At 39.7% G+C, this 17,897-nt stretch overlaps 1 protein-coding gene across 1 annotated transcript in view; it reads right to left on the minus strand.

The window, feature by feature from the left end:
- Positions 1 to 16,162, minus strand: part of ALKBH3 (alkB homolog 3, alpha-ketoglutarate dependent dioxygenase) — a 33,942-nt gene extending 17,780 nt beyond the window's left edge. The window contains exons 1-8 of the mRNA XM_083379633.1: positions 16,110 to 16,162; positions 15,216 to 15,335; positions 12,997 to 13,112; positions 12,458 to 12,492; positions 11,970 to 12,017; positions 10,211 to 10,314; positions 8,550 to 8,638; positions 4,031 to 4,240 (exon numbers count right to left, since the gene is read on the minus strand). Of these exons, the coding sequence (XP_083235759.1) occupies positions 4,031 to 4,240; positions 8,550 to 8,638; positions 10,211 to 10,314; positions 11,970 to 12,017; positions 12,458 to 12,492; positions 12,997 to 13,112; positions 15,216 to 15,294 (681 nt within the window). The 5' untranslated portion in view covers positions 15,295 to 15,335; positions 16,110 to 16,162. The remainder of the gene's footprint in view (positions 1 to 4,030; positions 4,241 to 8,549; positions 8,639 to 10,210; positions 10,315 to 11,969; positions 12,018 to 12,457; positions 12,493 to 12,996; positions 13,113 to 15,215; positions 15,336 to 16,109) is intronic.
- Between the last annotated feature and the right edge of the window lie 1,735 nt (positions 16,163 to 17,897).

The following is a 17,897-nucleotide window of genomic DNA, read 5'->3' on the forward strand; positions in this document are numbered from 1 at the left end:
TGATAAATCAGTTCAAACTCTTTTTTTTCTGAATATCAGTTTCTTTGCTTTAAATACATCAAAACAATGGTCAAGTCTAGGTGGCTTAGTTCTCCTTGAAAGAGGGGATATATTTTGTATTAAATCAAATACTACAGTTCCAATTTTGCAAAAGCACTTTTTAAAAAAATATTTAAACCATTATTTTAAAAATTATCTTAATTAGAACTTCTTGACATAAACTTCGTTAAATTTCTGCCTTATGGATACAGTTCTTAAGAAGCAACAAGATCGGAAGAATATCTCTGTTTTCTTTATTTACTGAAAACAAGTATAATGTGGCATGATGAATAATTCAGAGTTAGCAATGGGAAGGAGGAAAAAAACTCACTCAGTCTAAATATTATCTTGGATCTGCAATAGATTCAGAGGTTGACTATCATTTCCCTCTTTGTGAAAGGAAAAATATAAGCAAAAGTTTTTCCAATAAAACATTTTAAGATGTTCTAGATATGGGAGGGAAATGCTCTAAATCCACAATTAATTCAGTACACACAAGAAGTTGCCTAAGAAGATCAGACAAGTGGTTTAGCTGCAAGCTTGTTTATTGGTTGCTAAACAAGAATGCAGTTTCAGAAAGGCCTATGGAAATGATGGAAGCTCATTGAAACAAAATGCAAACATTATTCTGCTTCTGGAGAGCAAATAATAATTAACTGCATACTAAGTTGCAATTAAAAAGCTTTTTGGACTTTTTTAACAAAAAACTTCTGAAAGTTTTATTACACCAAAACTGCCACATGTGGAGTCTGTATTCCAAAGAACCCAAAGCTGAGTATTATTTTTTAGTATGTCCAATACGTCATTTGGGTTCTCACTGATAATAACCCTAGGTCTGCTGGGAAAGATATTGTTTCTTTTGCTAGAATAAATGTTTATATTTAGTATGGAACAAATGCAGCACTGAACGCCAAAACAATTAATGTTTAATATTAAGTTAATGAGCATCTAAATAAGCAGATTATTTAGTTTAAAGGGTTTAACATATTTCATAGCATACATTATTCAGAACATATATTTAAAATTTAAAAATTTGGAAAAATTGAAGTTCTCTTCCTGTACATCAAACCGGTCTGATAAAATAAATATTTTGCAGAAGCCAGATGTTTTATAAAAATACAATGTATACAGTGTGTGTTTATAAAGCACACATTACCCTTTGATGAAAAGATGATCTGGAACTTGTTGGGATGTGACATCGCATGCTAAGCTACTAAATGATCGTATAGGTTATGCTAATAATCATAAATGAGATTGTTGCTGAATGAAAAATCATATCAGAATTGGGATTCACTTAAAACTAAAATTCTATCAGTAATCTGTTAACTTTAGGATACATAAATGTAAGGTTACGAAAACCAATCTGAGTATGTAGATCACTCTTCCCAAGTTTGGTATCAGAATTTTTATGCTGGGCCATTTACCCTTCATAAGAAAATGAGTTTTACTCTCAAGGTTCCACTGGGTAAGAATTCTAGTTCTCGCTTAGTAACTATCTCAGTGACTGTTCAGAGTTAGGATGGTACTGAAAGAGCAACTGTGTGAACAATGCCTGCATTTACGACCTTTGTAGTGTTTTTGTCATGTGATTGCCATTAGAGTCAAGATAGTATAATCTGTCCTGTGTAAAAGCTGTAAGCACAGTCACGGTCATATAAACGAGGACTATCTGTAGACAATTGCATTTACCCAGCATAACAATTGAAAGGTGATCTGAACCATATAATTTGGTATAGGACATCATATGAACAAATAAATAAGATTCCCTATTTTTGTCTGTAGAAAGCTTTCAATAATGATGAAGTAAGCCCTAAATCTGTATTTCTGCTTAATAAAAACTTAGGATATTAAATAATTCACGTGATGATTATGTATTGGTTACTCTGAAGCAAACTAAAATTTCAAACAGGGTTGACTATAATTAGTCCTTGGGAAAAATGCAAAGATGGTGGATTTGTGGCTCTGAAGAATCCTGGAGGAAAAAAACATCAACCACATCCATTATTTCTTTAAAAAAAACTTATATGGGTGATGTCTGTAACGTCACCTGCAGTCAAGATTATTAGAAAACATTACTATAGTACTTAAATTCAGTCTCATGAAGGCAAATGGAAAGATTCAAATTCTATAATAGAAGTAGAGAACCAATATTTTGAAGTCCCAGGGATCTTGGCAACAAGATTCAACTATTTATGAACAGCGGAACAAATTTTCCATTAAGACCTTTAGACTGGATTTGAAAACAGAAAGCAAATTTAGACAATTTGGAAACCAGTTAAGCTTAAAAGGCATACTGGATACTTTTTCAGCATTCTAAATTACATTATTTTCTAACACAACCAGACACTACTTACGCTGGGTTCTCACCACAGCACTTCAGATACAAATACCACCATCTTTTGTGAAAGCAACTCTCATGTACTAGTGTTTTTCCAGCAAAGGGTCAGGTACACAAAGTTTAACTAGCATTTTGATCCAAAAGCTTGCTCTAGCATAGATTGGTTGGTTATATGCTATCAAACCCAGCCTTAAGGACTATGTTGTTAGGCCTCCTCCAGGATGATCTGTCCCCTACCTGGCCTTGCAGCTCTTTTACTGCTACACCCATTGCTGTTGCAATCAAGTCTATGAATCTTACTTCTCTCTCTTTCTAGCTTTCGTTACGTTATGGGTTTCTCAAGGGAGCCACTTCTGTGCATAATGAGTTTAATCTGGGGTGGGTCATTTACGCTTCAACTGAGAACTCTGGACCGATTTATTCTATAATATATTGTTTGTTTTACTGGCTACCCATAGTATTCTCAGGAGTCTTCTCCAACACCAATGTTTAAGCATCAAGACTTTTTCCTTCTAACAGCCAATCTGAAAAGGCAAAGGAACATCCATCACTTCAATTTCTTCGTTTAAATTCTAAGACTGGTTTTGGTACCTGCTGCAATGGTGGGCTCTTCATTTACTTGTACTCCCATTTTCCCCTCAGTTCCTCAAGTTTCACTACTGGAGCCTGCACAACATTTCCATTTTCAGCTATTAGAATGATATAATCAGCAAACAATAGATGTTTCTTCTTCTATTTCTTTGCTATTATAATTGAGCCCTTCTATCTCCTTGTACTAATAGTATACTCAGTTTGACTTCTATGTGCTTCATCTAGTGATGTCCATGTATATAGGTAGCAGTTTCTATTGATTGAAGAATGTGTTAGCAATTAAAAAATAAAAAATAGGAGTAATGGATATCACTCTCATGTTTCACTTTTGTTTTTTAAGGCCTGAGAGGCCTGTTATATTTTCCTCTTTATTATTTCCAACTATGGTATTCCAGTCTCTAGCCACAGGCAGCATACATTACTATTTCAAACTGAACATGACCATGAAAGTCATCAGTTTGAAGTTTCCTTGGCAAGATTTTTCACATGTAATTTGCCACTGTCTTCTTCTAAGGGCCAAACTGGGTGACCAACCCAAAGCCACCCAGTTGGCAACCACACTAAAGACAGAACTAGCACTCACAGTCTCCTGGTTTCTAGTCTCATGTCTTAACCACTATAAAAATAAATGACTGATATTAAGTCTTAATGAATTTCAGTTTGATAACTAAATATTAACAGAAGCTGTTTGTTGCTTTATACACCTCATCAATCAGATACTCCTCCCTCATTTACTATTCAACTTCTTTCACAGTAGCAAATATTGCCTATCAGATTCACAACAATTAGGTCATTTTCCCATCTCATCCAGAAATGGCAGCAAAAGAAACCTGCATTCACCCAACGCTCACCTATTACCAAAGCATCCCACCCTATCTCCAAATAGCTTATCAAATGCTATTAGAGCCATGAACTAGTTAGTAGTAACGTTGGGGAGTGGGTTTATGTGCTACCCAACTGCTTTTAGATATGTGGGGCAGAAAGAACTATATTGTATTATGCATTTAAAATCTTTAAAATATTGTGTTTCAGCTGTGTAACATTCCACCTTTATAAACTCACAGGCCGAGGCTTCTTCCTCATCTCAAACATCCGGGTCGCACCAAAGCTAAGCGATGCAATTATGGGGTTTTTTCCCAGTGCAGGCTCATCATCGCTATGCCAGTCAACACTGTCCTTTTCATTTCGGTAAAGGTTACAGAGTAGGGAGTTGAAAGTATTCTTAGTGAAATCTTCCACTAGATCCTTCAACATGGCCAGCAGTGGGTGCCACTGAAATCAGAGGGGAGAAAAAGTAATCACAAATAGAATCAAAGCCCAGTAAATGCTATATTATCAAGAACTCAGTTTCCAATTCTACTAGCACTAATTGGAAACGTAAGGAAAAAAAATTACTGCACTTGGAACCTAAACGGGTGTTTGTAATTTAAGCGTAATGAAATAAGACTCTCTCATCTTATATACTTAAGACGCTTACAGCAGTTAAGTAGTTGCACTCTTAAGAAAGTGGGCGGTTTGTCAACAATTCTATAAGCTAGAGTAGGAAGTTAAAAAAATAATAATATGCAACAACCCAAAAAAGGTAACAGCAACATGGACATTCCAACAATCGGGCCTGGACTGACTATAGTTTTAAATTTGGTTATATTGGGTTGATTGTTATGTATTTATTACATTTATGGTTTAATTCTTTTTTAAATTTTGTATTTTATGTTTTTTTAACTTTTTTATTGTTGTGATCCGCCCTGAGTCCTTAGGGAGAAGGGCGGCATATAAATTTAATAAATTCAATTCAATCCAATCCATGTTTTGTATTAAATTGGCAGGAATGATTCTGGGTGCAATTCAAGGGGTTGATCCAACACATTTCAAATCCTATATCTACTGGAGCCAGGCAATCTTGGGATCATTTAGATTTTGCTTCCCAAGATGTCCTGGTAGAGAGAAATCCCCACCACTCGCAAGGCAGATGAGAGAGGACTCAAGAGGCAAGCATTCTCTGTGGGAGCTCCCTCCTGCAGAATGCCCTCGCACTGATATAAGCACCACATCATCACTTCTAACTTTTAGGTAGCTCTCAGTAGCACCTCTTTCCTACTGTGCATTTGGAAACTGAGGTGAGAAAGGGAAATGTACCTGATGAATCCTGATCTTTTTTATGGTGCAAGATGTCACAACTTAGGTTTTAAGTGGACAGTATTGATAACTTTGGTAATACGTCATTTTAACACATCCTGTGTTGCTGTAAGCTGTTTAGAATCAAATGGCTGAAGCGTTCCTTAATAAAGACGTTACTTTCATATAATCATATCTTTACACACATACACATTTTGCATCTGATGTGCTAGACCCTTAAGTTTTTCATATTCTAGAAAAGTACTGACAACTTATGAAATTTTTCAGGGCTTAAGTGCCAGAAAGTTCATTAACATCTGATTAAATAATGTAAGAGCTTCATGCCCTTTCATTGTGGCTCGCCAAAGCTTGCATGTTTTGCAATATCATGATTAATTGGTGCTTGCCTATAACATTTTCTACTTTATGCACCATCTATATAAGGGCTACAGGCAATCCTCCTTTAGGGTCAACTGGAGTCGGCAACTCAGTTGTTAAGAGAAATCATTGAATGAAAACTATAAGCGTGCTTATGATCTTACTTCATCTTTCCTTTCTTTGCTTCACATGTACTCAATTTACGAGTATAACTGAAACCAAAATTTCTATTGCCACAGTTGTTAAATGAATCACCACTGTTGTTAGTAACATGGTTATCAGGTAAATCTGGCTTCCGTATTGACTTTGTCAGGTCATCACAAAAGGTGATCACACGACCCTGGCACACTGCACCATCATAAATACAAACTAATTGCCAAGCATCAAAATTATGATGCTGCATCGTTCATAAGTATGAAAAATAATAAGTCATGTTTTTCAGTGCTGTTGTAACTTCAAATGGTTATAAGTCAAGGACTACCTGTATAGACCAGGGGCAGGCAACCTTGGCTCTTTTATGACTCAGGGTCTTCAACTCCCAGAATTCCTGAGCCAGCATGGCTGGCTCAGGAATTCTGGGAGTTGAAGTCCCTGAGTCATAAAAGAGCCAAGGTTGCCTACCCCTGGTATAGACCTACAGCACTTGCATATGTGAGGATAAGTCAAAAAATTTTCATTATTGTCATAACTGTGAATAGTTGCTGTACAAGGCGGTTGCTAAGAGAGGATTACCTATAATTTATTATACATGCACCTTGTTGCAGATGCATATTTGAATTACCAAAATTAAACCAGTTACAAACTTCTCAACTAGCAAGCTGCCTAAATAATTCTTCATGGAAATTATAGTTCAACGTTGCTAAGAAAATTTCTAGAATTTCCTCAATGGTTTAATAATATCCAAGCTAGTTGGGGGTGTGTGTATGTGTTGTTTTTTTAAAATCCCATTTATATCCCGCCCTTCTCCGAAGACTCAGGGCGGCTTACAATCTAAGAAGCACAAATCAATGTGCTTAGCAGTAGCCTTCATTCTATGTATATGCCTGCTTATTAGGGCTTTCACACACACCCCAAGCGGCATTATTACAAAGTCAGCTTATTGCCCCCAACAATCTGGGTCCTCATTTTACCTACCTCGGAAGGATGGAAGGCTGAGTCAACCTTGAGCCTGGTGGGACTCGAACCTGCACTAATTGAGGCAGCTGGTGTTACTTAAGGAGGCATTAGCCCACTGCTCCACCAAGGCTCTTTTAGCAGTGTTCCCTTAGCAAACCATGACATAAATCAGAATTAAAGTCACAATTATCACTATTTGATAGGAAAAACCAGCATTACGTTCTTCTCTCAATTTTAAGTGAAGTAAAGAAAAAAGAGTGACAGCGACTTGAACTCTGTTCTTTTCCAATACTGCCCTCCAGTGTTTGATAAATGCAAGGGTTTTTTTCCCCCTAGAAAGAATTTTCCATCCCTGAACAAAGTTTCAGAAGAGGCAATAGGCATTTTTCTACATTCTTAAGTCTTACAAAAAAAACTCATGGGTTATACCTGTAAGTCAAGGGTTGAAAATAAATCCTAATTAAGCAAACAAACAAGAGAAGGGCAGGCTCAAACAAATAATTAATAAGAATATAACATAACAGAAGCTGGAAGGGAGCTTGTAGGTCTTCTATTCCAGCCCCCTGCTCAAGCAGGAGAACCTATACCATCTCAGACAAGTGACTGTCTAGTCTCTTCTTGAAAACTTCCAGTGATGGAGCACCCACGATTTCTGAAGGCAAGCTGTTCCACTGGTTAATTGTCCTCACTGTTAGGAACTTGCAGCTTAATTCCAGGTTGCTTCTCTCATTGATCAGTTTCCAACCAAAGTATGCAGGCTTTAAAAGAAGATCTTTAAAAAATACTCCATTTTCATACTCAATTCTTTAGTAACTGAGAAAAAAGAATGCCAGTTCGAAAGGTTTTAACTATGAAAACAGATAGAACAAGGATGAACGTCCAATTCTGTAATGACTTGAAAGTTCAATAAATGAATTCCTTAATCTCCTCAGCAAGGCACAGTAAGAATACTGTGTAATAATTATTTTTCTGCCCAAACATCAGCTGCTAACTTTTTAACAAACTTCTATTCAGGAGAGGGAAGAGATCATGGCCTTGAGAGACAAGAGGAAGGTTTGCTATGACAACGGTTAGAAAAAGGGGGTTACGTCTGGGGCAGAAATGTAACCTGAATAAACAAATCAGACACTACCCTCCTCCGTGGTTGCAACGATAAAGGAAGAGAGGGGGGAGGCACATTCAGACTTGCAAGATTCTGTTACTATAGTTTTTCAATAAAAGTAGTATTACCTACACAATACTGGATTCCTAGTCTGATCTATCCTGAAAAGATAACATCATCCCTTATTTTTATTTTTAATCCCATTTATATCCCGCCCTTCTCCGAAGACTCAGGGCAGCTTACAATCTAAAGCACAAATGGCGAACCTTTTAGAGACAGTGTCCAAACTGCAACACAAAACCCACTTATTTATCGCTAGGTGCCAGATGGGCGTGGCCTACTGGGTGGGTGTGGATGTGGAGGTCATGGAAGATTGGGTGGGTGTGGCCAAGGTGGGTGTGGCCACCTCAATGTCGCTCATGGGGAGGGACACCTGTGGAGGGCAGCCGGTTGAAGAGGGACAGTTGCCACTTCCGAGGTATGGCGCGGGTACCCAGAGAGGGCTCTGAGTGCCGCCTCTGGCACCCGTGCCATAGGTTCGCCACCACTGCCTTATAAGATCATGAAATTTTTAAGGAACTGCTATCAGCTCACTTTCTGTTTCAAGGGTAATACTGTAAAGATAGTTCAGCTGTGATTGAGGGATTTTTCACTAAAAGAAAATCCGCTTTACCCTGTCTCAGGGGATTTACCCCATTCACAATTCACAGTTGCATCAAGAAGTGGTTTTGCTGCTCTCTGATTCCCACCCCCTATATGCCAGAAAAGAAATCACAGTGAAGAAAAAATGCCTGAAATTCACATCACCATTGTTATTATGTCTTTTAAAGTTTATTTTTCAACTTTAGAAAACTCAAGATCCATACGTACATCAGTGTTTGCCTGCATTTCAAGTCTGGAATAAGTGTAGGGTAGTTTTCCATACCATGCTGTGAGTCTGGGTTCGTCATAAGATCGATCTACAGGGGAAAGAAAAACTGGATGGAATAATTAGGGCTACAACGGAAACCAGTAATATATGATTATAAAGTTTTTTTGACATTTGGGGAATAAATGACTTAATAACTCTTTTTTAGCATTTTTTTGCCTTCTCTAGATAAAAAAGCTGACCAAATGAGTCTTTTAACTTGCAATTCATAAATAATACAACAAAAGGAAAATTATTCTAGGCTATGTATACATCAGTGAAGTTGTTTTGTTTGAAATACAAATTTCTAGAAGAAAATGTGAGAAGTAACACAAATGCCCTCAAGTAAACCAAGCTAAGGCAGCTTATGGTTTAAACACCATGGTATTTATAAGGTAAAGGTAAAGGTTCCCCCGCACATGCGTGCTAGTCGTCTCCAACTCTAGGGGCCGGTGCTCATCTCTGTTTCAAAGCCGAAGAGCCAGCGCTTGTCCGAGGACGTCTCCATGGTCATGTGGCCGGCATGACTAGACGCCAAAGGCGCACGGAACGCTGTTACCTTCCCACCATAGTGGTCCCTATTTTTCTACTTGCATTTTTACGTGCTTTCGAACTGCTAGGTTGGCAGAAGCTGGGACGAGTAACAGGCGCTCACTCTGTTACGCAGCACTCGGGATTCGACCCGCCAAACTGCTGACCTTCTGATTGACAAGCTCAGCATCCTAACCCAATGAGCCACCGCATCCCTAATGGTATTTTATGCCCAAATCCAATAGATACAAAAAAATAAACAAAACAAGGAAAACAGTTTGTTGTGTGACCAACCGAAAACACGCCACTGTAAAAACCTGCTTTAACACAGAAGGTGCAGTCCCAACTTCATACTGCTTTTAGAAACTCAGGAACAAGCAGACCAGTTCAGAGCTGAAATGATAACACTGAATCTCCAGCCTCTCTGCCTTCTCAGCAAAAATAATCACCAGCAAAACAACCAACCAGCGCAAACAAAGAAAAATCACTAGCAGGTGCACAGATCCTTTCTGAACCTTTAGAGCAGGAAAAAACAAGTAAGTTTGTTTTGGCTATCTCCTTATACTAAACAAACACAGGTTAGCCTTAAATCTATGCATTAAGTGGAGACTAGCTGAGGGCCAGGTATTTTGCTGGCTGCAATGGATTCTACTAGAGCAGGGGTGTCAAACTCAATTTCATTGAGGGCCACATTAGCATTGCGGTTGCCCTCAGGGGGGGCAGGTGTGTATGGCCAGGGTGGGCGTGGCCTACTGGGTGGGCGTGGCTAGAGTGTATATGGCCTACTGGGTGGGCGTGGCCAACTCTACATCGTTCGCATCAAGGGTGCCTATGGGGGCCTGGGCAGGAGTGGGACAGATCTGAGGGTCTCTGGCGGAAGGAGGGTCTCTGGGCCAGGGCCAAGGCAGTGGGGGCCGTTCCCTCACTGTTTCCAGGATGGCTTCGCGGGCCACATGAAACCACTTTGCGGGCCGGATCCGGCCCCCGGGCCTTGTGTTTGACATGTCTGTACTAGAGCAAATATTCCAAGATTTACTGCTAGACCTTGCAAAAACAGAAGTCAATAGTTAAAGGAGACCGATAGCAAAGCTACCGTGTCTAATGTGTGTCCTTTGCCTCCAGGGAATTTCATGGAACAGCTGATCAAACATCCAGTCTGCTTCGCTCAATGAAATGAAGCCAGGAATCAAATGAATCCTAGAATAAAGAAAAGTCACATTAGACGTTGATATTTTCTGATTTATTTCAAACTAAGACATTCCAGACAGGTTCTGAGTCATTTATTTCCATCAAGCAAAGAAAACAAGTGGGTTGCTAAGAAAAGAGTATCCCCACCACCACCACTTCCATATTATGAGTTGCTTATCAAGCTCTTCTACTCCCTGCTTGCTTATGATTATGGTATTGTTGGAGAACTTTTTTTAGCTCGTTTTTTCTTTTTGTACTTTGCCTGGAGAACAAAGGGAATAGTCTCATGGCATCCATGAGAGAAACAAGAACACAGAAGTAGATGTAAGGAGAAGTAGAGTAAATAGTTGATTTATGCTGAAAAAGTGATTTGGAAAATAGTAATTCTTCTAGACTTCTCAATAACATTCAATACCATTGCCCACTGTATCACTTTGAGTAAATGACAGGCCAATGCAGGCACAATGTTATAGAGTTCCAGGTCATTCAGGAGAGACATATGGAAATTATAGATTCTTTGAAGCAGGTAAGAGGTCAGTGAGGATATATGAGTCAAAATGCGCATACAGACTCATGTAATTTCGATCTAGCTCAAGCACCAATTCATTGTTAACTTTATTTCTTAAATAGATCTGTAATCTCATGGTAACACATTTTAAATCACTTTGGCTCTCGTATAAATAGGCAGACAAAATCAATAAACAGAAGACAAGAGATTACTTTTTTCTGAACACAAGTCGTCTTCTGAAAGTGGAAGGAACTCCCTGTACATTTTTCTTCATTAGAAAGGAAAAAATTAAGTTCATTCATGTCCTTTTGTGAGCACAGAAGTTTTTGTACATCATGCAGAAAGTGAGATTTGGAAAGGAATGAAGTTCAATGTTCTTCTAACCAAAAGTCTATGGGTAAGTTCCCAAGCTCTGCAAGCAGATTTCTAGTAGCATTCTTTGGATCCAGCAAGAAAAAAAAAAGATTAAATAAGCAAGATACAAGATTTACTCAACAAGACAGGAGAAATACTCAAAATAATTGTCAGTTTAAGAAAGCTATAGCTATTTCCCACATTATAAAAACTGGTATGATAGATAAAATGTTAGATAAGGATTAGGGAGACTTGATTTCAATCTTTGCCTTGGAAACTCAATGGATGATTTTGAGTTAATCTCTCTAAGCCTTTATTATTTCATAGGTTTCCTATTGTGTGCGTACAATAGAGGAAGATCCCCGTGTACGTTGCCTTCCGCTTTTGGGGAAAAAAAACCTTAGAATTTAAATCTAGCAAATAAATATATAACATTGTTGGAAAGTAACTAATAGGAATGGTCTTTACCCAATGATTCTTTTCACCTGAAGATTTAATAAAAACAGCTTTTAAAAAGTTAATTTTCACCTACATTGTAGACTTATATCTATCAGAGAAGAAAGCCAACGTGGAAAGCGTTATTAGAACAAGTGTCTATGATAAAAGGATATTCTTAACTTGGGTGAAAATTAAGAAAAACATAATTATTAAATTTCTCTACAATACCATGGTTCTCCATGTTTATTTGTCCTGTATAACAACCTCTTTGCTATAATTACTTAATAGTATCCAAATACTGAAACATAATCCTAACAGAACTATTCTGTAAGAACACACGCACACAAAATGTTAATATACTTACTTTGATATTCCTGAAGGCAATGTGCTGATCTCATATAGACCCTGTTTTCTACAGCAGAGGAGGAAAAAAATCCATCATTGTTGGGTAGAAGACATAAAAGGGTTAGAGAAAGAAAATTTACTAGATCCAAGAGATATGGGAGTAAAAACACATTACAGGTAGTCCTTGACTTATGATCACTCATTTAATGACAGTTCAAACTTCTGACAGCACTGAAAAAAGTGACTTATGACCGATGCATTCTCCTCATAATCCACTGGAAAGTATTTACAACGGTTGCAACATCTTGGGATCACATGATCACCACTTGTAACCTTCCCAAGGAACTTCCAACAAGCAAAGTCATTGGGGAAGCCAAATTTGCTTAATGACTGCACTGGTTATTGACAAAGTTCTGGTCCCAATTACAACTGTGTGGACTACCTGTAAGAGCAACAAAGCCCAAATGATCAAGAGATATTAAAATGAACTAAAACTGGAATACTTACTCTATTATTCTGGGTTCTGGGACTTTGCATACAACCTAAGGATTAAAAAAAACCTCATATTTTTATAAAGTATGTATATTTAGTTTACCACAGCTTAAAAGGACAAAGAACTCCTAGTGCTGCTTTGTATTACTAAATCATGTTTAAATTTGCACTTTCTCCCCCCCCCCCCCCCATAACTAACTTTCCTGTACTGAGATGGGAAACACTATACAGCAGGATGGAAATTATTTCAATGGGACAAATAGGTAGATTAGTAGGTTGAGGAAATTAAACATAAACAAAGTGTACTAATTTATGGGTGAGGGTAAAACATAACTAGAAATCATGTATTTTGCAACCAAAGTGACAAATATTGCTGAAGATTCCAATAATAATTGTTTAGTTTTGCTGCTCTACGATGCTGATAATGGATCTGAGTTGGGAGATATTGTTTAAGACAATGCACACAAGAAAGCATTAAAATGTGCTTTCTATGTGTTCAGGTAATTTTATATACATATAAACAAAGCAATAACAATATAATGCAATATTTTTACCTCTTCAGGTGCTTTAAAAACAAACTGTCTTTTAGATGAAACCTCTGCCTCTGCTTGGAATGTGGATGGTGCAGAATTGGCAAGTGCTGGATTTCTAGCATTGGAATTTCTAAAGGCTAACACAAGAAAGAACAGTATCAAACTAGATAACAAGAACTTTCATGTTTTCAATGTTATTTAGTATCTGTATTTTCAAATTAAGAGTACATTCACACACACACAGGTAACATTTTATCCTTTGGTAATTCTACTTTAAAGGGCAGTATGGTGGTTCAGCAATTAAGATGCTGGGCTTGTCAGCTGGAGTGCTGGCAATCTAGGTTTGAGACCTGAGCGCCATGCGACGGGGTGAGTTCCCGTCCTTGCTCCAGCTCCTGCCAACCTAGCAGTTCAAAAGCATGCAAATGTGAGTAAATAGGTATCACTTCAATAGGAAGGCGACAACGCCACATGACTGTGAAAATGTCTTCAGACAGCCCTGGCTCAATGGCCTTGAAACAGATATCAGCACTGCCCCCTATAGTTAGCAATGACTAGTGGAATAAAATCGGCAGAAAGTCCTTTACCTTTTACTATCTCTACTTCAGGAACTGTGATTTTTGTGAGAGAACTCGGAAGATTTGGGAGCACTTATTTCATGTAGAGCCCCCATGTGTGAAGTACTTTGAGAATCTGATATTAAAAATAATACTATCTAAAATCAGGTTTATTATTTTTTCATGCTATTCTTATGAAGGTACGCACGGAAGTTTTCAGACAGGCTCAAATAAGCATATGAACCATTTCTACTGGTTTCATTTCCTTCACGTTAGTAATTAAGAAATCTATACCTTTGTGTTGAAACCACATTTTTATAGTCCTAACAGAAACCATTATAGCAAGCTCTATGGTTTTTTTAAAATAACACTTAGAAGGCATACACTATAATCCTATATCCTATAAAAACCCAGATCAATAATCACTGAAGTTAGGAAACTGTTTCTACAGCCTCCATTCTAAAGATCTTAGGGAGACAATTCAGCCGTAGATTTAAAATAATATTTTATTTCCAGAAATGAAAAGCTAGCGTGTGTCAAACCAACCACCATCCTCGTACCCCTTTATATAGGAGCACAATAAAACAAGATGGTAAAGAGCAGGATGAGAAATGGGGAGGGGGGGGAGAGACACATATCAATCTACCTTGGAGGTTTTGTCATATAAGTGACCATTTTCTGAGAGTGGCCATGAAGATTCCAAATGTTTCCTCTAGCCTCTAAATTTGATATTTGTCTTTAAAATTGGCATACGTACCACTAGTACACATATGCAAAAAGACTTAGGATCTTTAGTGGCCCAACACACCCCAAAAATGTTTGAGCTAAATGAGAGTTAAATCGCTGACCCCAAGGTTGGATCAGCAGTCAAGAGAGAGCTAACTTGGAGAATAAAAATGAATTATGAGAGTAGCAGCTGATATAAGAAATCAACCTAGTAAACTAGTCCATAGACTCAAGGGGGAGCATAGAGAAACTCCTTCTGCAGTACTTATAGGTAGAGAAAAGATCTCTGTGAATTGGCAGTAGTGTTCCTGCTAGGCAACAAGGTTCATTTGTTTATATACATTAAAAAGGTAAAGGTAAAGGTTCCCCCGCACATGTGTTCTAGTTGTTTCCAACTCTAGGGGCCGGTGTTCATCTCCGTTTCAAAGCCGAAGAGCTAGTGCTTGTCCGAGGACGTCTCTGTGATCATGTGGCCGGCATGACTAGACGCCAAAGACGCACGGAACGCTGTTACCTTCCCACCGTAGTGGTCCCTATTTTTCTACTTGCATTTTTTACGTGCTAGGTTGGCAGAAGCTGGGACGAGTAACAGGCGCTCACTCTGCTACGCGGCACTCGGGATTCGACCCGCCAAACTGCCGACCTTCTGATCAACAAGCTCAGCGTCCTAACCCACTGAGCCACCGCGTCCCTTTTACATCAGTTTACAAAGATATAATAAGAGCCCAGGAAGAAATAGGATAATCTATGATTCAAATCCCAGTGTGCATTTTTACGTGCTTTTGAACTGCTAGGTTGGCAGAAGCTGGGACGAGTAACAGGCGCTCACTCTCGACCCGCCAAACTGCCAACCTTCTGATCGACAAGCTCAGCGTCCTAAACCACTGAGCCACTGCGTCCCTTAATATACATTATATATATACATATACATTATATACATTAAAAGACAGCATTTACCTGAACATGAAGTCATTCTGCTATTACCCTGGCTAGCCCAGCCACCCTGGACTCTGGCTCTCTGCCTTTTATCTTCCATTACTCTTCTTTACCAGTCTTCTTGTAAGGGGCTTAACATTCCTAAATCAAAATATAAATTCACAGCCTGCTAAACAACTTCGCTCTTAGTTCCTACTGCTTTTGAAGAAGGGTGTAACAGGGTATATAATGTCTGAACAGAAAACACAGAAGACAGCCTCTGGATACATTATTAAGAAACACTAACACTGCATTATTGTTAACAATAGAACGATAGGTAAGAAACTGCCTTCTGTGTAAAATGTAGCAACGCCCAGTTCCATAATCTTGCTCTGTTTTATAGGAATAGGTCTTGTTCAGATCAAAAGCCTTTTATTATTATTATTTTCCGTTTTTCCTAACCTGGGATTTCAAGAGACTATCTGCCCAACAGCGCCATCAACTATTCTAGGCAAGGCAGCCCCAAGGACATCCTGTAGGGAAGCAGCCTCGTGTCTACATTGGAAGGAACACGCAGAGCAACATTGCAAACTGAACTGCTGTACACTACGGTCCATGTGTGTGCAGAACCAACTCCCTGCTACCACGCCAGCCAAGAGTTATGGGCCCTGGGATTCCATACGTCCCGAGGTCACTTATTTGGAAAAAAACGGGAGCGGGGAGAGGTTAGAATAAAACCGGCTTAGATTTAAGGAATATTTTTCTTTCCACCTCCCCGCTCCTCACTCCCACCCCCCCCAGACTCAAACCAAAATTCTCCCGGCTACAGCACCGTATGGTTTAAGACCAATTAAGATTTCTCTGCCTCTTTCCTTCAGTCCATTTTCACACTTCCCACCACCCTTCTCAGCGCTTGCGGACAACAGAGCTACTCACACAAGGACGCCGCCGCCAACTACACCCTATGTCGCAGGCGACCTCCACCAATGTGTATATATATATATATATATTTAAAAAAAGCCCTCCAGCACACCTGCGCGCGCAGTTTCCGGAGGACACGCCCTTTTCTCTAGGCCAGGGGTCGGCAACCTCGGCTCTTTTATGACTCGTGGACTTCAACTCCCAGAATTCCTGAGCCAGCATAGCTGGCTCAGGAATTCTGGGAGTTGAAGTCCACGAGTCATAAAAGAGCCGAGGTTGCCGACCCCAGCTCTAGGCGCTTATTGAGCGGAATAGGCGACTTCCCCTCGCGCGGCAATCATTGGGCGGTAAGACGTTCTTTGCCCCGCCCACCGCTGCGTCTCCGCCCTTCTCCGCGCCGAGCGGAATGTTAGGAGCGGGGGGGGGGGCGCGCGCTCCTCGTCTTGAAAATTCTTGGAGTCGGCTTGCCGCAGAGCAACAACCTCGCCGTAGCTCGTTCGAAAACTTTTCCGGGTCGCCACCCCGTTTTCTCCAGGAGGCAGCGGATGACTAGATTTATTTCCGGCAGGGTCTTGAGTCTCCGCCGGCTACTGTTCCTTACCAACTGGCCTTCTGAGAGGAGATGCTTATGATGACAGGCTGCACACCTGTAGTCCCCAAGTTTTTAATCACTGGGTGTTAGCGGTTTCATTTTGAGCTTTAAAATGATAAAAGAATTGGACTTTTAAAATTACTTTTAGCCGCGTTTAGAGTTCTGTTAGAGCAGAGGTCTTCAAACTTGGCCCTTTTATGACTTGTGGACTTCAACTCCCAGAATTCCTCAGCCAGCATGCCTGGCTGAGGAATTCTGGGAGTTGAAGTCCACAAGTCATAAAAGGGCCAAGTTTGAAGACCCCTGTCAGAGTTTTAAGTGTGCGTGGAGTTCCTGATTTATGACTTGACCTGACTTGTTTACTCTAAAGCAAGACTGCGGTGCTTGAGGGGTCCTTGGTGCTCTCTGAACTATGCACGGGTATCGTATAGGTCAGGGGTAGGCAACCTCGGCTCTTTTATGACTCATGGACTTCAACTCCCAGAATTCCTGAGTCAGCACAGCTGGCTCAGGAATTCTGGGAGTTGAAGTCCATGAGTCATAAAAGAGCCGAGGTTGCCTACCCCTGGTGTAGGTGGTACCTTGCTCGATAGTAGTAACTGTGAGAGGGATCTCGGAGTCCTAGTGGACAATCACTTAAATATCAGCCAGCGGTGTGCTGCAGCTGCCAAAAAAGCCAACACAGTCCTAGGCTGCATTAACAGAGGGATAGAATCAAGATCACGTGAAGTACTAATACCACTTTACAATGCTTTGGTAAGGCCACACCTGGAATACTGCATCCAGTTTTGGTCACCACGATGTAAAAAAGATGTCGAGACTCTAGAAAGAGTACAGAGAAGAGCAACAAAGATGATTGGGGGACTGGAGGCTAAAATATATAGGGAATGCTTGCTGGAATTGGGTATGTGTAGTTTAATGAAGAGAAGGGTGAGGGGTGACATGATAGCAGTGTTCCAATATCTCAGGGGCTGCCACAAAGAAGAGGGAGCCAGGCTGTTCTCCAGAGCACCTGAGAGCAGGACAAGAAGCAATGGATGGAAACTAATCAAGGAGAGAAGCAACCTAGAACTAAGGAGAAATTTCCTGACAGTTAGAACAATTAATCAGCGGAACAACCTGCCTCCAGAAGTGGTGAATGCTCCAACACTGGAAGTTTTTAAGAAGAGACTGGACAGCCATTTGTCTGAAATGGTATGCCTTAGCAGGGG

Source organism: Vipera ursinii (genome assembly GCF_947247035.1).
Source record: "Vipera ursinii genome assembly, chromosome: 1".
NCBI classification, from domain to species: Eukaryota; Metazoa; Chordata; class Lepidosauria; order Squamata; family Viperidae; genus Vipera; species Vipera ursinii.